This window comes from Cololabis saira, chromosome 1 (genome assembly GCF_033807715.1).
Source record: "Cololabis saira isolate AMF1-May2022 chromosome 1, fColSai1.1, whole genome shotgun sequence".
In the NCBI taxonomy this organism is placed as follows: domain Eukaryota; kingdom Metazoa; phylum Chordata; class Actinopteri; order Beloniformes; family Belonidae; genus Cololabis; species Cololabis saira.
This window is the reverse complement of record NC_084587.1, coordinates 8034050-8058996: the sequence shown is the minus strand read 5'-3', so window position 1 is coordinate 8058996 and position 24947 is coordinate 8034050. Positions and strand designations below refer to the sequence as shown.

Here is a 24947-nt window from a genome sequence, read left to right as displayed (position 1 = left end):
TCAGCATTCAACTTTGTCTTCCTACTAGACAAGAAAATCTTTATTTTTGGAAAGGCACCTACATAAATGTATTAATCCTAAAATCACAAGTTAGTTATTTCGTGATCAGTGTAAATGTCTAAACTAAACCTAAAATCGAGCTATTGGCAATAATCAAGCAAAGGATTTAACCGGACTTCAAAGCTCGAGAGCCCTGAGTGGGAATAAGGTAAGACTCTAACTAGTGCATGTAAACGTGCACCGTCATGAGTTTTCCATTGTTATCCAGTATTTGTTTTCCGAGGACTGCCGGGTCATTGAACTCATCACAAGAAAATCAGAGGTGAGTTTCTTCTGACAACAAGATCTTTCAGACGACATCCAGTCTGAACGTGCTCAATATATGTCAAAATGTGTTTATTCTTGTTTCCATCAAGGTAACAATATATATCAATATATACATTTATATGGAGATTCATCAGAGCCAAGGTATACTTCTTCTCTATGATCATCTCTCACATCACATACCGTCTGATAAGTTGGTCCAATACACACTCCACAGCAATGAACCCACTGGAATCATTATACAAACAAGCACTTAAAACACTGGATAAAAAACCTTTCCGACATCATCATTGCCATATTTTGAAGAAGTATAAACTGCTGAGTTGGGAAAATCTCATCATATACAAAAATATTTGTCTGGTATAAAAGATCATGCTCATTCAGCTCCTCCTCCACTATCCAGTTTCATAAAATTCAAATCCCCTGCTATCAGAGCTACCAGAAGTTCGACTAAAAAAGATTGCTCAATTCCATTCAGGAAAACCACATTCAGCCAGGCTGTGTTCTCATTCAGAGCATCACACCAATGGAATACAGAACCACAATCAGTCAGAGAATCTGCATCATATCACTCTTTTAAAGTTCATGCAAAGGACTGGCTTGTTGACTAGTGTGCTAGTGGCTCTCTTTAATACAAGCTATTTAAGATGATTGTACTGTACTTTTATTCATTTGTTTTATTCTATTCTATTTTTGCACTGTATCTGTCTTTGTAGTGATATAAGATAAGATAAGATAAGATAAGATAAGATAAACCTTTAATAGTCCCACAGAGGGGAAATTTGCAGTTTACAGCAGCAAAGGGGATAGTGCAAAAACAAGAGGCATCAATAGAGAAGTAATAACACAGTAATAATAATAACACACTATAAACAGTAAACTGGTATATACAATAATAATAATAATAAGAAAAATAAATAATAAGAAATACTAGTATATAAAAAGATAACAGACAGATATATACAGATGGATATTTACATAATTGCACGTTGCAGTGAATGAAAGATATTGCACATTATTTCCCTTTATGTACATTTATTGTCAGGTTGTATGTGGTCTACTGTGAGCAGGTTGTGTAGTCTCACAGCTGCAGGGAGGTCATGCATGCTGTATTTGTGTTTATGTCTATTGTGCATTTTTTATTTTATTTTTCAAAAAAGTCTATTAACATCTGGCGAAGGGACTGCCGTTGAAAATTAGCCTTTCGGCTAACTCGGGTACATTTACTTTCTGCAAGGAAACGTTGATCAATCCCTGTCCACTGTCCAATCCACTGTCTTTCTTTAAAAATAAAGAATTATTATTATTATTATCTGACAGTCGACTCAACCCAGAACGAGCCTGTTGCTCCAGACGAAGAGCGACAAGAGACAGATACGTGTTTTTTTGGCACGTAAAAGTGTCCGGTCACCTGAACCTCGGCATATCGACGCTGCATCTCCGGGACGACTTGTTTACGTCTCGGCCTCATTACAGGCAGGCGGTTGTAGACTTTCTCTGTTTCACATCCAAACAATCGCTGTGTATAAATCAAAACACACCCGTGTTATGTGAAATAATAGACGGCGTGGGACTTCTTGGAATGCGCCGTCTTGACATTTTGATGCCACACGTGAAGGAAATTCACAGAATAAGTTGCATTCAACACCTCAGAACCGTCCTCTTTCTGAAACCCCCGGGTTACCAGAAGTGGCGGATGTTAAAATAAAGATCTGACCTCAACTAGGGGTCGTGGACTGTGGGAAACGGCTGTGGAGGTGTGGAAGTTATAACAACAGCTCCGGCAGCTGACTGTGTTTTTCCACATTTCTATAAAAATTTTGTTTTTCTCTTTGGCCCTGACCCGTGATGACCCATGATGCATTTCAGACGCTTCCCAGAATCAGACATGTGTTAGCGAAGTTCAAAACCGGGCAGATGAGTGGAACTTTTTCCTCACCACAAACAAAGCACGCCCTGCTCACATGACCTGCCTTTCCCCGGGGTTGGATATAAAGCACCCGACGCTCTGAAGACGCACTACAATTCTTATGTTTGAACAACCAGACGGGAGATGATTGACGTTTCAGCGACACCGAGGTTCTCCATTTGTGGAAACCTTGACCCCCCCAAAGACCAGGACCTGAGCTCCACGGCAACGAGCATCAGGCAAAGATCTCACTCTTATTACAGCAAGGAGGACAGTAAGGAAACCCCAGCCCGGCCTCGCTCCAGGTACGTTTGCTTTACCTTTCATTTTATTCTCATCCAGACTACAGGACTGTCTCAGAAAATTAGAATATTGTGATAAAGTCCTTTATTTTCTGTAATGCAAAAATGTCATACATTCTGGATTCATTACAAATCAACTGAAATATTGCAAGCCTTTTATTATTTTAATATTGCTGATCATGGTTTACAGCTTAAGAAAACTCAAATAGCCTATCTCAAAAAATTTGAATATTCTGGGAATCTTAATCTTAAACTGTAAGCCATAATCAGCAATATTAAAATAATAAAAGGCTTGCAATATTTCAGTTGATTTGTAATGAATCCAGAATGTATGACATTTTTGTTTTTTTAATTGCATTACAGAAAATAAAGAACTTTATCACAATATTCTAATTTTCTGAGACAGTCCTGTATCACTGATCAGAAGCTGTGTTTTTATTTTTTTTAACTTTATTAAAATGACAATTACAATAGTTATCAAGACAATCCTTGACAGACGGATTTTCAGTCACATTTGTTCAAGTTAGCGCTTAAATATTTACATTCAAACAGTCCTTCACTCGTGTCCATCTTTGCAGGAACAAGTCCATTCTCATCTGCAGCTTAGCTGCACACTTTACCTTTCATTTTATTCTCATCCATAGTAGATCACTGATCTGAAGCTGTGTTTTTTTGTTTTTAAAGGTCTTTTTACAGCTATGAGACGTCGGAGTTGTACAGCCACTTCAGCTCGTTGTCCAGTCCGCTGAGACAGAGACCGAGCTCGACGCTCAAGACCCTCCAGTCCAAGAAGGAGGACAGAGACGGGGGCAAAGCTGGCCTTCCCGGCTCCTTCAAGAGGCCCAAGTCTAAAGGGAACAGGCATTTGCTCTCCAGAGAACTCAACGGTAGGAAATACAACCGCAAATAAGAAAATATGTTTTTTTAATTTCAGATTCAGATTCAGACGACTTTATTAATCCCTTTGGGAAATCAAACACCCAAAAGCCAAACAACCATATAAAGAAAGAAAGAAAGAAAAAATAAATAAAAAATAAAAATAAAAATAAAAATACAAATACAAATAAAAAAAATAAAATAAAAATAAGAATAAAAATAAAAATAAAATAGAAAGTGCGGTGCCATAAAAAGAATAAGGATAGAAAAAGCGTTGTGTAATATTGCACAAAGTTATTGCACTGTCCTGGTTATTGCACAATGAAATGAAGAATGAAATGAAAGAAACTGCATTTATTCTTTGATTTACTTTGATTTTAATGTCTCCGAAAACAGAACAAATCTTTCTCAGCAGCTCATCTGTTAATGTCCATCCATTTGTTGCATTTCAGGATTTCATAGTAAAGCTTTTTAATGTTGCCGTTCCTTCTTAAAATACTTTAAAAGCATTCTGGCATGAAGTCATGAAGCATCTTCGTTGTTATTTTGGCACATTGTTGCAGCAAATGTGCAGTCAGACCGGTCCTGTAGCAGGACCGTCTTCCTCCTCATCCACGTCGGCCTAAACGGTCCAGGATCTGCTTTCCTACTGTCTTGTTCAAGGATGCAGATTTCTCTGGAGACGATGTGCTCTTGAAGGCAACACATGTTCCTCTAAAATCTTTTCTGGGTTATAGGTGCCATCATAGGATGTGATTTTGATCGCTTTTTATACTCATCGAGCACCACAATGGGGTTGTTTTGCTTTAATCGGGGCTCAAAAACTCAGCTACTGTATTATTTGGCAGCTCCTTTATATGCAGAGGCTTTCGCAGGTTCAATTCCCAGCTTGTCACTCTTTAATGCGTGCTTTTGTGGCACTAGATCCACAATAATCCACAATTTCATTTTGCAAAAAAGAGCCATAAGAATAATCAGTAGAAAACGATATAGAGATCCAACAAATCCATTATTCCTTCAGTTAAAATTGTTGAAATTTCATGAATTAGTAGACTATAGTATTCTGCAAATTATGTTTAAAGCTCATAAAAAAACTTTACCAATCAACATTCAGAAAAGATTTGAAAAAAGAGAAAGCAAGTATAATGTAAAAGGAACAGAGATTTAAAAAAAAAAACAAGATTCAGGACAAAATTGATGGAACGTTGTGTTTCTGTGAAAGGAATCAGTTTATGGAACAATCTGAATAAAGAAAACAAAGAATCCAAATCAAACATTACATTCAAAAGAACAATTAAAGTCGGTATGTTAAGTAAATATAATGAAATATGTTAGTTAAGTTTGATTAACATACCCATAGATGGTGGTAATTTTATTTGTTTTTTATTTACTTAGTTGTTTTTTTAATTTTTTTTATTTATGTTATTTGTGAATTTATTTCTTGGAAAAAGGGGCAGATTAGATAAGATTCTTCTTCTTTCTGCTCCCTTTTCATTCACAATTTATGAACATTTGAATTGTTTGTTTTATTTTTTGAATGAAATAAAGAATAAAATGAAATGGAATGTATAAGAGCTTTGTTAATCAGAATTGTTAAAGTTGTGTGCATGTTTTGCTCAGGCGCCAAGGGCACCGTCTCCATGATGACCATCTCCGAGTCGGACAGCTGGGAGATCTGCTCTTGCTCGGGGATGAAGTACGGACAGTTTGTGGAGTGGGAGAAGATTGACCCTGAAGCTGCGATGAGATACCAGCAGATCCTGAAGAGCGGACACCAGCAGCTGAAGACCATGGCCAGGCGGGGATTGTGGGCCGTCCCTCACACGCTGAGGGCCAAGGCGTACTACCACATCATCCACAGCATCAACTCCAGGTCCGGTCACGTCGTCAACGGGAATTGATCTATCTTTTTTTTTCTTTTTTTTTTCTCTTTCTTTCTTGCTCATATCTTTCTTTCTTTCTTTCTTTCTTGCTCATATCTTTCTTTCTGGCTCATTTCTTTCTTTCTTTCTTTCTTTCTGGCTCATTTCTTTCTTTCTTTCTTTCTTTCTTTCTTTCTTTCTTTCTTTCTTTCTTTCTTTCTTTCTTTCTTTCTTTCTTTCTTTCTTTCTTTCTTTCTTTCTTTCTTTCTTTCTTTCTTTCTTTCTGGCTCATTTCTTTCTTTCTGGCTCATTTCTTTCTTTCTTTCTTTCTTTCTTTCTTTCTTTCTTTCTTTCTTTCTTTCTGGCTCATTTCTTTCTTTCTTTCTTTCTTTCTTTCTGGCTCATTTCTTTCTTTCTTTCTGGCTCATTTCTTTCTTTCTTTCTTTCTTTCTTGCTCATTTCTTTCTTTCTTTCTTGCTCATTTCTTTCTTTCTTTCTTTCTTTCTTTCTGGCTCATTTCTTTCTTTCTTTCTGGCTCATTTCTTTCTTTCTTTCTGGCTCATTTCTTTCTTTCTTTCTGGCTCATTTCTTTCTTTCTTTCTGGCTCATTTCTTTCTTTCTTTCTGGCTCATTTCTTTCTTTCTTTCTTTCTTTCTTTCTGGCTCATTTCTTTCTTTCTTTCTGGCTCATTTCTTTCTTTCTTTCTTTCTTTCTTGCTCATTTCTTTCTTTCTTTCTTGCTCATTTCTTTCTTTCTTTCTTTCTTTCTTTCTTTCTGGCTCATTTCTTTCTTTCTTTCTGGCTCATTTCTTTCTTTCTTTCTGGCTCATTTCTTTCTTTCTTTCTGGCTCATTTCTTTCTTTCTTTCTGGCTCATTTCTTTCTTTCTTTCTGGCTCATTTCTTTCTTTCTGGCTCATTTCTTTCTTTCTTTCTGGCTCATATCTTTCTTTCTTTCTTTCTTTCTGGCTCATTTCTTTCTTTCTGGCTCATTTCTTTATTTCTTTCTTTCTGGCTCATTTCTTTATTTCTTTCTTTCTGGCTCATTTCTTTATTTCTTTCTTTCTGGCTCCTTCCTTCCTTCCTTCCTTCCTTCCTTCCTTCCTTCCTTCCTTCCTTCCTTCCTTCCTTCCTTCCTTCCTTCCTTCCTTCCTTCCTTCCTTCCTTCCTTCCTTCCTTCCTTCCTTCCTTCCTTCCTTCCTTCCTTCCTTCCTTCCTTCCTTCCTTCCTTCCTTCCTTCCTTCCTTCCTTCCTTCCTTCCTTCCTTCCTTCCTTCCTTCCTTCCTTCCTTCCTTCCTTCCTTCCTTCCTTCCTTCCTTCCTTCCTTCCTTCCTTCCTTCCTTCCTTCCTTCCTTCCTTCCTTCCTTCCTTCCTTCCTTCCTTCCTTCCTTCCTTCCTTCCTTCCTTCCTTCCTTCCTTCCTTCCTTCCTTCCTTCCTTCCTTCCTTCCTTCCTTCCTTCCTTCCTTCCTTCCTTCCTTCCTTCCTTCCTTCCTTCCTTCCTTCCTTCCTTCCTTCCTTCCTTCCTTCCTTCCTTCCTTCCTTCCTTCCTTCCTTCCTTCCTTCCTTCCTTCCTTCCTTCCTTCCTTCCTTCCTTCCTTCCTTCCTTCCTTCCTTCCTTCCTTCCTTCCTTCCTTCCTTCCTTCCTTCCTTCCTTCCTTCCTTCCTTCCTTCCTTCCTTCCTTCCTTCCTTCCTTCCTTCCTGTACGTTGTGCGTGGATTTAACACAGAACCATAAATCAGCTTTACACATAAACGTCATCAACGGGAATTTATCGTTTTTACTGCGAGATGACAAATTCTTACCGTGGGGAATTTTTTTGACTGTATATCATGAACGGTAAAATATCGCCCATTCCTAATTGATGTCTCCTGCAGCAGGGCCGGCCCCCCGGGCAGAGACGTCTACTTGGAGCTGGCCAAGACGCTATTTGGGGACCAGAAGATGAGCAGCCACCCCGTCCCAGAGTACATGGAAGATGGAGACATACCAAGGTACATTTTAGAACGACACGACTTCTGACCACATGGGGGAAGTATATCACAAGAAAAATCTATTTTTCAGACCCTGGCATTAGATATGTTTAAAACAAAATGCACTTGTAGGCCTGATGAGAGGACGTTATATCACCAGACGTGTGGGACAAGCTTAAGGCCAACTTCAGGAGAGTAATGGCTGACGGGTTCAACCGTGGGCGTCCTGCCTGTCCAGTGTTGATTTGGAGTTTCTTAATTCCCTCTTAACCCTTTTCCACCAAACCGGTTCCAGGGCTCCCCTTAGTACCCGAGCTATGGAAAAGCTAACCGGTTCTCAGCTGGTTCGCAAGTTGAACGAGTTGTGAACCAGAACCAGCCCTGGAACCAGTTTGGTGGAAAACTATGATGGAGGCCTGGACCCTTTGTGATGGCTCCGCCTCCCTATCCAGGCTTACTTACCATATTTTTCGGACTATAGAGGGAATGCATTGACGTCACTTTCCCACTGGACCAGCCCCCTTACTCGCACTGAGTGGCAAAACATCAGAAGACGGGATAACAGCCGATTATCGGCTTAAATTAAAGGCAGTTGGACTTGACAGTGACCCGTACAGTTACCCCAAGAACCAGTGGTCCATGGACATTAATATTTGGTACAGTTACCAAGAACCAGTGGTCCATGGACATTAATATTTGGTACAGTTACCAAGAACCAGTGGTCCATGGACATTAATATTTGGTACAGTTACCCCAAGAACCAGTGGTCCATGGACATTAATATTTGGCCACGAATCCAGTTTCCTGATATTTATATGTACTTAATTTCTACACCAGGGAAATACACAAAGTAAAACTTGAAGGTATACAAAAGTCTTGACGCTTGGTCCGACTTCAAGGCAGGATTTGTTGGTGAAATTAAAGTGATGAGGACACCAAACTTTATGATTTGACCGTTTAATGTTAGCTACCCAAAAATCCAACATTACTTGATACAAAATGGGAACCGCAAATCCACGTTTCGGTGCCTGGAATCCAGTTGTTTCTGCGAATTGCAGCGATCCATTTGTCTTTCTTAAGCTTATTTTTCGTCAGTCTGTAAAACGATAACTCAGATTTCTTGCTAAATCTATGAGTACAGTCGATCGCACAACAGCTCTTTCCCATTTTAGATTTTTTCAATTTTTTTCGTCACATGAGCAAATTAAAAATGTTTGAGTGTCTTTTATCAGTCGGAATATAACTAAATTACGCCTCCAAGGACTGTAGTTAACGTTCAGTTTTTTGTTGTCATCATCGTTCATAGGTATTTCAACGATGTTGATGTTTCACTGCTTGGTCTTCTCGTTTCCAGGTACTGTCTCAACAAAGCGGGTCTGAACTCGGTGAAGAAGATCCTCCTCTGCCTCAGCAAATACTTCCCGGAGATGAGCTTCTGCCCCGTCCTCCCCGCCCTGGTGTCGCTCGTCCTCCACTTCAGCGAGGACGAGGCCGAGTGCTTCTACAGCATCTCCCGCCTCGTCTGCTACGTGGACGCCAACAAGCGCTACGTGGACCAGACCTTCCTCACGTACCGCGCCTCCTGCATGACCTTCGGAGACCTGGCCAACCGGTGCTGCAGGGGCATCCGCAAGCTGATCGCCGGCTCCCACCAGAACCTCTTCGAGTTCTACTCCGACTGGATCATGTGGATATTTGCCGACCTTCCCTTCACGTACGCCATCAGAGTCCTGGACGTCTACCTGCTGGAGGGCTACAAGGTGCTCTACAGGTTCGTAGTGGATCCGTCAAACACAGATGATTGATACAAGAAGAAAAATGTTTAATACACTTCCATACCTGTCAAGTATTTTACCGCTCTTTCCCGCCGTCCTCTCACATTAGTATTTCCCTGTAAATTTCCTCTTATATAATGTAATAATTTTCAAACGGCAAATTGAATTGTCACTAGCCTCGCGAGAACTGCCCCCTCCTGTAGCCTGGGTGGCAGTTCTCGCGAGGTTAGTGGCGAAAACGGGAGCAAACTTGGAACAACAAATCAGAGATGGATGTAACGACAGAGAAGATATTTCTACCAAAAAAGCAAAGACTTTGTGTAAATATTTCCAAAAATGGGAAATCGAATTTACTTTCCTAAAGAGGAGCAGGATGGGTCTCAGTTATAAGTTCTAAAAGGCGTGTAACTGCGATGTTATGGTACTTTTCCATTAGTACCTACTCATCTCAACTCAGCCTGTTTTTTTTCCATAACAATTCAGCACCTGGAGCAGAGATTGTGTGATCTAAACGAAGAAGCCAACAACACCAAAGATGTAGAACCTGGAGGAGATGATAGATGTGCTGCTGGGTCTGTGGCTTGTGTTCAATATCAAGTTAAAAAATCAGAGTGAAAGAAGCTTCAAGTGGCGACACTTTTGAATTTTTTTAGTTTGTCTCTGCGCTGCTGAAAAGTCCGTTGGTAGCCGCGAGCAGCTATGAAAAGACAGAGCTCCTGGTAGATCTGGTCGTTCCTTATCGCCCGTCTAGATCCCTTTTTAATTCTCTCCTCAACACCAGGTTTATGAACATCTGCACCTCATAGTTGGATCACCAAAGAGACTTCTGCTCTGGTCGAATAAAATGAACAAGAAGCCATGAGTCGCTCTTTCTCTGATGTCACATCCTGACTCAGACGTCTGACTCCAACCCCCCGACCAATCGGTGGCCTCTGTGATGATGTCAGATACAGCCGACTCAGCCGCTTAGAACCTCGGCAGAATAGTTACAGAAAAGTATCTACTCGGCACGTTAGACCCCTAGTGGGAAAGAACCAAACTGAGTGGAGGCGAGTGGGGTCGGGCTGAGTAGGAACTAGTGGAAAAGTGCCATAAGTGTGTCCCATGGGGGAAGAACCGAGGTCCGTCAGCACCACCAGGGCGGCGCCAGAGAGCCACATGAGTGAAAATTACAAATTAAAAGAAAATGTAAATGTTTCACTTTGAAGACAATCAATGTGTATATAAACGGAAAATATTAAAAATAAATAAATGTGCTTTAATTCCTTTGTGTGCCAGCGGTTGGTGGAAAATGTCCCGTATTTTTAAATCCAAAACTTGACAGGTGTGTATACTCAGTACTGGAGTTGAGGGGGGATGAGGGGGGATGGCATCCCCCCCTGAAATAAAAACGGTCCAAATCATCCCCCCTGTAAAACTGCCATCCCCCCTTTCCATCCATTATGTCATTTCATCAATGAATGTGGTTTTACTGCTATTTCAACATTTAGAGTCATCACCTGAAAAATAACTTATTTGACAATTTTCACCTGTTTCAAGTAAATTTTCACTTGAAATAAGTAGGAAAATCTGCCAGTGGGACAAGATTTATCTTCTCATTACAAGCAAAACAATCTTGTTCCACTGGCAGATTTTTCTACTTATTTCAAGTGAAAATCTACTTGAAACAGGTGAAAATTGTTGTTTTTTCCAGTGATGAGTCTTGTTTTAAGTGTAATGAGATTTTTTTTACTAAAATGAGACATTTTAACTAGAAATAATACAAATATTCTTGTTAAGATTTTGAGTTTTTGCAGTGATCCATTTTACTTATCCTGTGAAGGACAGAGTCATATTGATAAGTTCAGAAAAGTGTTTTTTATTGTTGTGTTTTGATGTATTTGATGTAAGCCCAGTGGATATTTAAAGCTTACAGAAGGCTGCATTTAACTGCTGCTATGTCATTCCTGCAGTATTTCTGCAGGTGTTTTGGTCACTGCTATTATTTGTAATATATTATATTATTTGAAATCAGCACAAATTATCTGTCCCCATATGATCAAATCCACCATCCCCCCTGGTTTTTTTTTTACAACACGAGTACTTGACGTGTCCCTGGCAGGGTGGCGCTGGCCCTGCTCGGCCTCTACAAGGCATCCGTCTCGTCTCGAGTGGCGCATGTGGAGGACTTCAGGGCGGACATGAAAAGCTTCGTCCAGAGCGTGGACCGCCACTGCACGGTGGAGGAGCTGCTGGAACGGGCCTTCGGTGTCCCCATGGCCACCCGGGCCGAGCTCAACCTGCTCTTCAACGCCAACAAGGAGTCACTCGTGCGAAAGGGTGTCAGCAAACAACAAAAGAGGTAATGATGTCATCGTTGTAACAGCCCGAGTGGTCATTCATGGATGATGTAACTGGAAACAGCAGATAGAAATACTTTCATTGCACCGTAATATGTCCCCTGTAATGTCCCTGAAGGCAGACGGTGGAGACGGTCGACTTCAACGTCTTGCGCTCCAGCGTCTTCACAGGGACTGAGATGAGAGTTATCTGGGCCTGGATCCCCGAGCGCTTCGCTCTGTTCAGCCCCGTCAGGCTGTTCAGTACATCCGAACACGGGAGAAGTCTCGCCTCGTAAGTAACTTTTGGTCATCGGTCAAGGAAACTCAATCAGATATGGATCCTTCATCTTTGTTAGATTTTTAAAAAAAAAACTAAAAAACTTTCATTTGTTTCATTCAAACAAGCTTAATCATTAGCACGCCAGTACTTTTTATTTTCTCTTCAGCTTCAGACGAAGAAATATTGATGTTACAGATTGAGTTAAATCCATTCAGTTTAACTGAGTTCAGTTGAATTTATAACTAAAGTTTCCTCTTTTTTTCTTCATTTAGCTTTTATTCACATTTGGAAGGACATGAACCAGTGGTCCTGATTATCAAAACAGAGGATGAAGAGGTAAAATTGAACAATGAAGCTAATATTTTAATACAATGCAAAAGTTATGACCCCCTTGTTTTTTTTTATTTTTTATTTTTGTAGCAAATAAAACACTTTTTTTTTCCCTTTCACTTGTGAATATTGTAGCATTTTTTTCTTATTATTAAGTCTTTCCCTCTTGGCATTATGTTACAACACACCTTTAATGATCCAGACGAGCAAACTGCCAAAATGTTTTGTTTAATGGGGGCGTGGCCACCGGCTGATGGCTGGTTATATTCCTTTGTACAGGAGTACTTACTGTAGTATTGGTTTTTGTGGTTTTATTTGGTAAACACTAAAATTAGTTCATGGAATAAAGTTTGTGTCTAAAATATACGTTTCCTCCCCTCATTTCTCAGGTGTGCGGTGCCTTCCTGTCGACAGATGTGATCAAAAGGAGAACCTGTGACTCTCAGGGTCTCGCGTACTTTGGAACGGGGGAGTGTTTCGTCTTCACGGTGAGTTTCAGGGAGATTTAAAGAACATTTATGACGTTATGTTTCCTTTTTCATCCATGATTTAGTTTACTTGACGGAGATTCTTGTGATTATCACGGTACAGGACGGTGGCTAGAGCTGATTTCCAGATGTTGTCCCGTGTTTAACTTTAAAGGAAAAACTTGATAACAAGAAATCCTTATGAGAGCTTGTACATTTCCAGGGGTGACATCATGCTGTTAAAGGGAACATAATCTGTGTTTTTTCTTGTTTTTGGGGGATTTTTTTGGCGTCTGAAGTGACTTATAACCAGTACTGGAGTTTAGGGGGGATGAGGGAGGATGAGGGAGGACGGCATCCCCCCTGAAATAAAAACGGTCAAAATCATCCCCCCCTGTAAAACTGCCATCCCTCCTTTCCATCCCTTATGTCATTTCATCAATGAATGTGGTTTTACTGATATTTCAACATTTAGAGTCATCACCAGAAAAATAATACCAGAAAAATGTGACAATTTTCACCTTTTTCAGGTAAATTTTCACTTGAAATAAGTAGGAAAATCTGCCAGTGGGACAAGATTTATCTTCTTATTACAAGCAAAAGAATCTTGTTCCACTGGCAGATTTTTCTACTTATTTCAAGTGAAAATCTACTTGAAACAGGTGAAAATTGTTGGGTTTTTTTCCAGTGATGAGTCTTGTTTTAAGTGTAATGAGATTTTTTTACTAAAATGAGACATTTTAACTAGAAATAAGACAAATATTCTTGTTAAGATTTTGAGTTTTTGCAGTGATCCATTTTACTTATCCTGTGAAGGACAGAGTCATATTGATAAGTTCAGAAAACTGTTTTTAATTGTTGTGTTTTGATGTATTTGATGTAAGCCCAGTGGATATTTAAAGCTTACAGAAGGCTGCATTTAACTGCTGTTATGTCATTCCTGCAGTATTTCTGCAGGTGTTTTGGTCAGTGCTATTATTTGTAATATATTATATTATTTGTAATCAGCACAAATTATCTGTCCCCATATGATAAAATCCACCATCCCCCCTTTTTTTTTTTTTTTTACAACTCGAGTACTGCTTATAAGTCAAAAAGTCTGGGAATACTAAACCGAGCCATTTTGTTTGGGGTTGCTTCAGATTGAAAAGATGTATTTCGTCGAGTCATTACGGATTTTCAGGGTGCAGTGACATCACAGACCCAGATCAGGGGAGAATAATCTAGAAAGAATTATCTAGGCTATGATTATTTCTTTTACTGATCTTCTCCCATCACATCATGCTGCACACGCTGTATCTTAGAAATAGAGGTTGCTGGTTAAGGATTTGTGCTTTTTTTTTTGGGGATTTTGTTTTTTCTCTTCTCTTTTCTCACTTTCTTCTCCCTCTTTCTTTCCTTTTTTTTCTTCTAATTAAAAAAAAAAATTTCTATGTGGGATTCTGAATGTTAGGAACAATTAAGATCCCACAAAATGCTTGACACACAAGCTTAAAAAAGGCCAAAGTATGTTTCCTTTGAGATAAGATCCAAAGGAATTAGGTGTTTATTAGAAGAGTTTTTACTTTTTTAAACATTGAATTAGGGTTAAACAAAGTCTGTATCCCCTCTTCCAGCTCCGTCCCAGCATGGAGCGCTACCAGAGAGCGATGGTCAACATCATGACCAGAAGAGCTTCCCCTGGGCCAGTCCAGCCCAGCAAGGCCGCCTCTGCTCCGGAGTCTCGTGGTGTCTCTCAGACGGAAATCACGACCCTCACCTGCCCCGCCGAGACCCCCAGGGACCCCAGGGACCCCAGGGACCACAGGGACCACAGGGACCCCGGCTACCTGACCGGCCCCGTATCCGCTCCGTTAGACGACTCGATGACGGCCAAGGAGCCCAAGAGGCCGAAGGAGCAGCAGTTCTCCATGTTCATCGCCGGCGACGACAGTCGGCTCGTTATTGGTACGTGAATCAAACATGCAGCTGGAATCATTTTGTGAATATTGAGTACGTGTACATGGGAAGTTTAATTCCTCTTTAATTCAGAATTAAAATTAAATCCGATTTAAAATGAGTGACCATGTAAACACCCAATTCCGAATTAAAATGGCCATTCAGAATTAAACTTAATTCCGAACTAATAAGTGGCTGGTTAACTCCGAATAGAATAATTCTGCGATCATGTAAACACTCATTCTGTTTTAAATTAATTCCGGTCTTTCTGCGCTGCTCGTTCACTCGCCAGTCTGTCTCCATGACGCTTATATTCTGCGCTGGACTTGTTTTCCAAACAAAGTTTCAAGATGGCAGCACGCAGTAAACGGTGGTCAAGAACAGAGACCATTTATTTAAAGGAGCATGAGGCTCCTTTTAAGAAATGAGACTCATTAGCGCCACCCTTCACCACGACGGCCGTTGGGGGTACTGCAGCCAACAGCGAAGCCGGTACGGGAGAACGGGGAGAACGGGGAGAACGTGCATGCAGCGTCATGTGACGTCACATCCGCAGGACAGCGCGGGAAATTCGGCCCCACAATTGCAGCACATTTTGCAGCACACAGCCTGTTCAAGGCAACGGAGAGATACACTAGAGGGCTCATTCTTTTTGGTTTGGAACGCTTCATCTGACATTATTACTAGAAAACTTAAAACGTATACGAATTTTTTTCATGAATCCTGCCTCAATCCTGCCTCATGCTCCTTTAATAAATAGCTTGGAGGACCTGGAAATAATTAAAAGAACAGATGGCAGGAAAACTGATAAAAATTGTGAGCTTTTCAAAGTTGTAGCGGCTAAGTTTGTTTTTCTTCCGGTAGACGTAACTTCCGGGCCGTCCCCCTATCCAATCAGAACCTTCCCAACCCCCAGACCTTAAGCAGAATTGGATAAAGCTGATCAAACGTGTTTTCCATGTAAACCTCAATTCGGAATTACTATTTCCATGTAAACTCGAAGGAAAATAGTTTAATTCAGAATAATTTAATTCGGAATAATTAATTCCGAATTAAAAAACATCATGTAACCGTGGCCATTGAAGGTTGAAACTAGGCCCAGGTTTCACATGAGAACGAGTCTTAAATGATAAGTGCGTGCGTCTTCTTGCAGGGGGTGACGGGGGTCACGCGCTCTGCTTGCAGCCGGACCTGGAGGGAGGAAACACCGAGCCTTGTGACACGTTCAGGAGCAGCCCGCTCTGTAAGGGACGGTTCCAGATCCAGTCCCTGGAAGTTTGGGGAATCCAACAATCCATCTGCTGTTTTCCCCCAAAGTAGAGCAACGATCACAGCTTCAAAACTGCGTTTTAGTCCACACTGAACCAGTTTTCTTGACATTAATTAAGGAAACCTAATTTGTATGGAGTTTCCAATTATTTATCATTTGGGATGTAAATTTATACAAACACTGTAAGATTAAGTTGATTTATTTATGCTAATATCCAAGTTATTGTCTTATATAGTGTACTTTTATATGAGGTAATTGTATGTTTTCCTCTATTTTGTAGCTGCATTTGATTTACAATTTTACATAATGCACTGCTTCCACGCTCTTTCGCTTGCACACTCAACACCTTTACTGTATATGAATGTTTCTCCTCTCAGGTTGTAAGTTCAGATATTTGTTTTTATTTTGAATGGCTAATTATTGTATTTTTTTTCTACATTGAAAAAGGAAAATAAAATAATTTAGTAAGTTTTCTTGTGGTTGTAGTGCCGTTATTAAACTCTTAATAAAAACAGTATCAACAACATTCACCATCTAAACGGAAAGTTATAGGTAATTTTAAATTTTATGGCGGGAATGTTACTGCGTGTGAATCATGAAATGTAAAACGGTCAGTTTCACTCGTCAAACTCAGTGGGCGGGACTAACGCAGATCCAGTGGAATCCACTGCTTTGGTCTGAAACTGGAGGTAGAAGAGGAAGCCTTTCTAATCATGACAGCTGTATGTTTGGAGGATGTTCGGGAACTTTGTAGAGAGTTGGTGACCGATATCTTCGACCTTGCAGAGTATGTGGAAGCAGGACCTGCACAAAAAAAATCCTCCATATATATGTTCTCTGCTTCGCTCAGACGTCAAACTTAAATAATAAAGTGGTGCAGAGATGCTTAAGAGCTCTTTGAGCTGCAGAGGATTGCTTATGGCCACAGTATGCATGAACATATGATTCATTGGCCTCCAAGGACCTCTAAAGTATCACCAGCTCTGCAGTTTTGAAACAATGATTTATGATTTAGAATTAAATTGTGAGTGAGACCATTCTGGTTCAGAGCAAGATTTGGCCTCAAATGAAATATTAATATATTTGTACTCTAGCTGGAAACCTTCACTCTCATGGACTAGGGCAGGGGTCGGCAACCCAAAATGTTGAAAGAGCCGTATTGGACCAAAAACAAATATGTCTGGAGCCGCAAAAAATGAAAAGTCTTGTATAAGCCTTAGAATGAAGGCAAATGGCGAAAGGAGAAATGTCGAGAAAAAAAGTCGAAATGTCGAGGAAAAAGTCGAAATGTCGAGAAAAAAGTTGAAATGTCGAGAAAAAAGTCGAAATGTCGAAATTAATGTTGAAGTACAATCTCGAGAAAAAAGTCGAAATGTTGAGAAAAAAGTCGAAACGTCGAGATTAAAAAGGAAAGGAAAAAGGAAGAACAAAAAGGAAAAAAGGAAGAAGAAAAAAAGAGAAAAAAAGAAGAAAAAAAGAGAAAAAAAGAAGAAAAAAAGAGAAAAAAAGGAAAAAAAGGTCAAACATTTTTGAAAAAGCTCCAGGAGCCACTAGGGCGGCGCTAAAGAGCCGCATGCGGCTCTATAGCCGCGGGTTGCCGACCCTTGGACTAGGAGGTAAAGTTGTTTTTTCCCCCTCCTCTTTGTGAACTTCCTGTAACATTCCATTCATTCAGTTCAATTCAAAAATATGTTGTTAATCCCTAAATGGCTATTAAATATTGCAATAGTCATAAATGCAGTTTAATCAGAAGGCCTTTATTTTCCATATCATTGAACACGATTGACCTCATCTTGGGAATGATGCGCACCCAGAGGCTCTACTGCTGCAAGAAACAAAAAGGACTTGTGTTAGTAAAACTTTGAGGCAACAATTATCAGGATTGGCAGCTGGAAAGATTTACAGCAGTATTATGTCTACAGCTGTTTAAACAAACACATATGTATTTATAGATAAGTAACAGTTAACCGTAACTAAACCGTAACTAAATCACTTTAAAATGACTGGGTGGTATCATAAGTAAAAGCTGAAAAACAGTGTAGCATTTTGCTTAACAAATTATCTAGAAAAAAATGGTTTTGTTTATTTACTGAAAGAGAGAGGCGGTAAAAAGAGAGGTCTGTGGTTTCAGGCCAGCTGTACAAAGGATGAAAATGGGAAACTGTCGGAGCCCACCCAGAATTATGTATGAATTAGAGGTCAACCATTGATCACATGTAAGTCAAATAAGTACCGTATTTTCTGGACTATAAGCCGCACCCGTATATAAGCCGCATCCGCTCTATTTAAAAAAAAAGATATGCAAGCCGCAGATATTTATGTTGTTAGATTAGATATTTACTACATGTACAGAAGGATTTTGAACTGTAAATGATGTACATGTTTGTACCTAAATAGATCCTTTCCTAACAGTGTCTTTTAACACGGCAGCAACTTTGCTGATTAAAACGGGACAGAACCAAGAGAAAATAACCTGTATTTATTTATCTATTATCTGTTTGAAATCTGCTTCTACTTCTATCTGCTAAAGAAGAAGTAGCGTATTCGTCTTTGCATTTATTTTGTCTTAGTTTTGATTGTAATACCAGTTAGAGCGCCCCGAGCGGTGGAAGAAAAATCCACAGAATAGCCGCACCTTTGTATAAGCCGCATGTTTCAAAACCTATGAAAAAAGTAGCGCCTTATAGTCCAGAAAATACGGTAATCAGTTCTGATGTTAAAAGTCAAAGTGTTCCAATGAGACGTTTTACTGAAAAGACAGTGTTTTCATCTGTGACTGCGTTTACATGCAGTCAATAACCCTTTTAAAACTTGAATATTGGCAATAACCCGAATTTGCACGGCCATGTAAACACCAATAACCCCTTTGAAGAACCCGAATTTGCTCATATTCGGGTTTTAAAAACCTGAATATGAGCCCTGGGTTACTCCTTTTAAAACCCGAATATTCGGTCATGTAAACGCCAAACGGAATATCCTGATCAAACGGAACATGAATTTGTTTTCTGCGCATGCTCTGTTCGCAAGGAATCCTGGTCTTTTGAGTCCAGGAAGTTCTTATAAACACGGAGAAACGCAAGACCACGCCACACTTTTGGAGTGAGGAGGAGACTAATCACTTCATGAATGTAATGAAGGATATGAACATTTTGGCATTTGTAGACGGTACAAAGTACCGGGATAGCGAGATTTACAAGAAGTTGCGCGAAGCAGCATTTGTTTTGAATTTGGATACAGGAAGAAGAAGCGGAAATGACGGGAATTGCATCATGATGTTCTCCGTGCGTCGCTGGTTTGATCCAGATATCCCGAAAGATTAATTACCATGTAAACTGAATATTCCGAATGTTTCAGTAACCGGAATATTAGCAATAACTCGAATTTTGACTGCATGTAAACGTAGTCACTAATTACAAATGTCGGGATATGAAACCTCTGATCACTTGCTGACCTGCTGAGGGACTACGGATAAAAAATAGCTTTTTTTTTGGGGTTGATTGTTTCTTTGTTGTAACAATGCTTTTTGGCAATAAATCTTATACCATTGGAAAGCCTGTTTATTTTTCTTTTAAAAAGGTGCCAGTAGCGTGAAGAAGAAAGATAGCACCCCGTCCCCATGCTGGTCACACAATGCTGTGGCGAGGACATTAGGCCTGTGTTGAAAAGATCGATTCTCCGATTTTAAATCGATTCTCATATTAATTCCTAAAAATCGATTCATATGTCTAAAGATTGATTAAAAAAAAAATAAAAAATCGTTTTCTTTTTCATCATTACATTACAACTTTTGGTACTTTTTTGTTTATGCCCAAAAAAGGAATATTTTGTTGGACACGAGAATAACTAGTGCCATGTTTTTGCCTTTAAATATGTTTAAAGGTATGAAAACATTAAAGTTTTCAGTTATAATTGCATACATTGTCTATATTTCTTTGCTTTATATACTGTCTTGTGGTTACATTTGCATAAATGTTAAAAACCAAATTCTCATAAATGGGGAAAAAATAAAAGCGATTTCTTTCGTCCTCCGTTTGCTGCCCTGGATCTGTTTGGTAATTCTGACCCACACGATGTTTCTGAAAGCAGTTCTATCAGCATTCTGGGAGGTGATTGGTCCTTACAGCATCATTAGCTGCCAATACTTGCTGTTGAATCTCAATATAATACTAGTATTAATATGTTGCATAACTACACAGTCATATAATTCATGCAACAGCTGAAAAAACTGTTTTATTAACAGTAACCCAAATCAATATCGGATCGAATCGGATCGAATCAAAGCGTGATAATCGATTCTGAATCTTAAGAATCGGAATCGAATCGATTCTTGATATTTGAATCGATCCCCAGCCCTAGAGGACATTGCACAAGAACGCAGATGTACGTACTCACCTTGGCCTGTTGGTTCTGTACAGCTTTGTACAGTTTAAACTCTGCTGGGATCTCATCGTCAGAATAGAGTCTGTCTGAGAAGAACACCCTCCTTATACGACAATTTGCATGAATCTGAGGGCAAAACAGATGAAACTTTAGCAAAAGAAATCAGTTCCACGGATATTGAGGTCATAGTGACACGTATGCTTCTCTGAGTATTAACCTGCACACGAAGAGTCTCAATGTAATTGGTCCCGTAGGCTTTTCTGGTGAGGTCTAACAGGTTGAACTGAAGCTTGTTCCAGCCATCACCGAGCCTCATGGGCATGGCGCAGTTGAAAGGGTTCACCTTTGTTGCACTCTGAAAGTTACTTGCCTTAAACCAACGGCGAACGTTTTTATCATCCAACACCTTGGAGATGTAGTTAAATGTTGAGACACAGAGATAGCACATTTTAACATACTGTACATCCAGAATACCCAACATTGCAGTAAGACACAGAGAATCTCCGAATCTATACCTCGACTTCAAAGCTAAAATACTTCTGGAGGTTTTTTACGATCATGGTGAAGAAAGGAAGTCTGATGCCGAGTATCGTCCCCGGGTCTGCAGGGCACGTTATATAGGTGGTGCTGAAGGGAGAAGGATTTAACAAAAGAGCAGAATTACTGTAATGACAAATGGTATTCATAGAAGCACCCTTCCATTTTTAGCATCAAGTGATATCAAAGTATTGATTTATTTTATTTTGAATTTATTTTTTGACAATCTCAATATGAAAAGATTAAATTATATGAAACTTTCACATGAAGTAATTTCTAATGTATACAAATTATTATCAAATCATCAATCATTTACACAATTAATCTTCAAGATCGTGTATCTGATTCCATTGCTTTTCTTCATCTACTTGTACTTTCCCCTGGTTTTATTTGAATTTATTAAAGGAGAGCCCCTTGAGATGTAACATCTCATTTTCAAGGGGGTCCCATAAAACATACAACATTACAATATATTACATTACAGTACAGACATACAAGACATAAAACAAACAGACATCTTGTTCACCCTCCCACACACAACCCTTACCCACATAAGTCTAGTTACAAAGTAGGCTGATTAAATAACCAAAACAATGAGATAAATATAACATAACAGAGAGAAAAGAAAAAATAAATGAATAAGTAAATAAATAAAATAAATAAAAATACATAGAAAAAAGGACACAAAAAATACATAAATAAATTAAAAACATAGGCAATTTGTTTTAAAATGAGAATATAATCCCAATTTAAAACAATGAAAAGAGGTAATAGAACGCAAAAAGAGGGGAAGATTATTCCAATCTGATGGAGCTTTAAAATAAAATGATCTTTTAAAACTCTTTTAAAACTGTAGGAACAAAGAAAAAAGCAAAATTCATATGTCTGAGTAAGTATGGAGAGTTATATGGAATCATGAGTTCTTTTAAATATGGAGGACAGTGAAAATAAACACATTTAAAAAGGAACTGAAGCCAGTGAAATTGCCGTCTAGATTTGGGTTAAAACCAGTTCAATGAATCAAACATAAAACAATGATGTGTTCTGAAAGGACAACCTAACACAAATCTACATAATGAATTAAATAATACAGTCAGAGGTTTAAGATGGGTATCTGGAGTATTTTGATAAACAATATCTGCATAATCAACAAGTGGTAATATGAGTTGAGAAATTAACCTTTTTCTGACAGGAAGTGTGAAACAATTGATTGAACGGTAAAGTGAAGCGACACAGCCATGTGCTTTTTTAACAGTATAATCAATGTGATGTTTAAAGGAAAGTTCCGGGTCAATCCAAAGTACAAGATATTTGAATGTGTCAACTTTATCAACAAGAGATTTATGTGATTTTTCTTTTAAGATGACATTCTCCGGCCGCTCGTGGCGCAGTGGGTTAAGCAAACGGCTCATTTACTGAGGATACAGTTCTCCTGCAGCGGTTGCAGGTTTGAATCCCAGCCTGTGCACCTTTGCTGCATGTCATCCCCATTCTCTCTCCTCTCTGCAACTTGAATAAAGGGCCACTAGACCCCCCAAAAAATCTTAAATCTTAACATTCTCCAAATCCTCACAACTCCATTTAGTTTGAAACAAATAATACGTTGCACAGATTTGGTAAGGACATGCGATTTCATCTAAATTAAGATGTGTGGAAAAGACTGAAGCATCAGGCTTGCCATTTCATTCATCAGCTGCATGTGCAGTGGCGAGGAAACATAGATGAACACCTTAGAATGCACCTGTTTTCTGCATTTATTTGCAGAAAATTTGGAGCAAATTTGAAATGAAACAAAGTAATAACATAAATCTGTTTAAAAAGAAATACAAAAAATTATTTATAAACAGGTATATGGAAGAGGAAATGGGTTGACGGGGAGTGTGAGAAACAAATAAGGTGGGGAAAAATGGTATATTATACTTGCTTAAGATATGTTTAGATATTTATGTAGTATATATTATCTGTTGAGAGGGATAGTTAAAATTATGAAATGTGATATTTATGTAGTTTATATAGTGTATATTTATATAGATGTATATAATAGTTGTATTTTCTAGATATTGATATAACATTTATGTAATATTTATATTGTCTATATACTTATATGGATAATTATGCAATAATAGGCATGTTTACGGAGTACTTATATAGATTATATTTATATGGATATTGTGTGTAAATATATATATATATATATATATATATATATATATATATATATATATAGTGTTATAAAGGGGTAGGAGCTAGGAAAAACTGTATACTTCCTCCTACTCCTTTTTTTCGAACATATGTTTATCTGAAGATGTAAATGTTTATCTTTTTATAATTATTTTTACTTTCATTTTATATACATGTTCGAAATAAAAATTCATTAAAAAAAATGTGCCATGTGGTCTTATCTTCATCTACATCACCAAGTCACAATAAAGGACTATGTGCTTATCTGTGTTTGTTACTACATTAAACATTCCTGGAACAAAAAGGAATAAATAAAAGACATGAAATTGTAATATGATAATCCGGGTCTGTTATTATTTTTTATGATTTATCATCATAAAGGTCCTCGTACACTTCAGGTTAGGGCTGGGCGATATATCGAGATTTTAATATATATCGATATATTTTCAAACGCGATATGGTACGAGACAATATCGTTTATATCGATTTAAAAAAAAAAAAAAAAAAAAAAATAATAATTTTGATATAGCTTATTTTGTGACAAATTGACTTGAATGTTTTATTTGAGATTTGCACAAATGTTCTGTTATTTGCACAACTGTCAACCTCAGTGGAAAAGTCTGCCTGTTACTGTCTACATTGTATTAATTGTACAGTGTATTTTAATTTAATTGTTATGCAGGAAAGGGATATTTGTTTTATTTTATTCAAGAAGCATTTTATTCTATATATGCAGGCAGTTTATTTTTATTTCATTTGTTTTATACATTTTGATATTGTGCAGACCTCTGTTAATAAAGGAACCTGTGTGACATTTGGCACGAGGCTTTGTATTAAAACTGACTGTTTTTTTTAAGGGTTTGCCTCAGAAAAAAATGAAGCTAACAGAGATGCTATGCTATAATGCTTTGGGGGAAACCCCAATTATGGCACAGAAAAAATATCAAGATATATATTGAGTATCGCCATTCAGCTAGAAAATATCGAGATATGACTTTTGGTCCATATCGCCCAGCCCTACTTCAGGTTTATGTCTAAGTGATTGAATCTGGGCTAAACAATATGCAAATACTTCTCACCTGGGGTTTGTTCCCTCGATTTCCAACACGGTTGAGTGAATATCACTATCTGTGACTCTCTTGATGTGTCCATTTCGGACCTGCGAACACATTTATAAAATAATCTCCTTACGCTTTAACCAAAATACGTAAGAAATTTCCTCCAAAAAGGGTCACTGTCATATAAATCACAAAAACATTGTGTTAAAAAAAGACTAGAGACGACACTTGGATTGCAGTTTTTGGAGGAATAGATAAGACCAACACAGCAAATGGTTTAAACCACCTTATCCAATTACATCAGCATAAATAAACAGTTTGAACGAAATTAACTGTTTTAAGAAAGGTAATTCATCGGGCTTCCTCTTAGCTCAACTATTAAAGTAAGCTATTTGCAATAAGTGTAGCATTTACCACAAAAAATGGCTTACCTTCTTATCCCATATCTGGAGCGGCTTGCTTCCAATGCTGAAGAGGATTGACAGAAATCCACCTTGGAAGGTGTTCTTAAACATTGTTTTCATTGTTTGTATATAATATTTTTGGGTCGTAATACACAAACTGTGTGCACACTTTGGCAGCCAAGGGTTCCGTTTGAAGCGACAACGAGGATGCTATTTAAATGGAGAAGTTTAAATATAAACATTTATGATTTGATTATAATTAAACATGTTTTCCATTGTTTTGGTGTTGCTAGGGGAACGGATACTTATTTTCCTTGTTCACACCGGTTCTTCATACATATATACACACATATACATATATATATATATATATATATATATATATATATGAAAATATATCCTCAGTTGAATTGTCAAGCTCCTGCAGACCTGCAAAGTGCAGGGGGGGGGGGTTACGTGAAGAGGGCCTGCCAGGTGCATGTCAGGGAGGGTAATGTTCATCATATAATTTTATTTAACTGAATTATTATCAATTGTTAGATGATATTGGTGAATGAATGGCATGATAGGTCCACACTTGAATTTTTTTTTTTTTTAAAGACATTTGGAAAAAAAGAAAGAAGAAAAGGCCTTTGACAGAAGGGCACTTGGGCATCTGAGCAAAGTCCACCCCCCCCCCCCCCCTCTGCACGTGCATTATATATATATATACATATATATACATACATACATACACACACACACAGTATGCGTGTGTGTATGTA

The 24947-nt window shown here is 38.4% G+C and overlaps 2 protein-coding genes across 3 annotated transcripts; one reads left to right on the top strand and one right to left on the bottom strand.

Moving 5' to 3' along the window:
* Window positions 1-2359: 2359 nt before the first annotated feature.
* On the top strand, window positions 2360-16095 carry LOC133454884 (TBC1 domain family member 24-like). Of its 2 annotated transcripts, none has more exons than XM_061733715.1 (11): window positions 2360-2538; window positions 3220-3422; window positions 5032-5284; window positions 7150-7263; window positions 8597-9013; window positions 11119-11358; window positions 11475-11630; window positions 11891-11954; window positions 12338-12436; window positions 14032-14362; window positions 15507-16095. In XM_061733715.1, exons 1-11 carry the CDS (start codon window positions 2378-2380, stop codon window positions 15671-15673), a joined length of 2205 nt encoding a protein of 734 aa, XP_061589699.1. In that variant the 5' UTR covers window positions 2360-2377; the 3' UTR covers window positions 15674-16095. The 2 variants fall into 2 exon arrangements, with proteins under 2 accessions (XP_061589699.1, XP_061589620.1); XM_061733636.1 differs by having other exon boundaries at window positions 7147-7263.
* Window positions 16096-17442: 1347 nt separating this feature from the next.
* LOC133450069 (cilia- and flagella-associated protein 20-like) lies at window positions 17443-24294 on the bottom strand. Its single transcript, XM_061728811.1, has 6 exons — window positions 24211-24294; window positions 23801-23880; window positions 20519-20630; window positions 20221-20409; window positions 19992-20129; window positions 17443-17448 (listed from the first exon to the last, which is right to left on the bottom strand). The coding sequence occupies exons 1-6, from the start codon at window positions 24292-24294 to the stop codon at window positions 17443-17445; spliced, it is 609 nt and encodes a 202-aa protein (XP_061584795.1).
* Window positions 24295-24947: the final 653 nt, after the last annotated feature.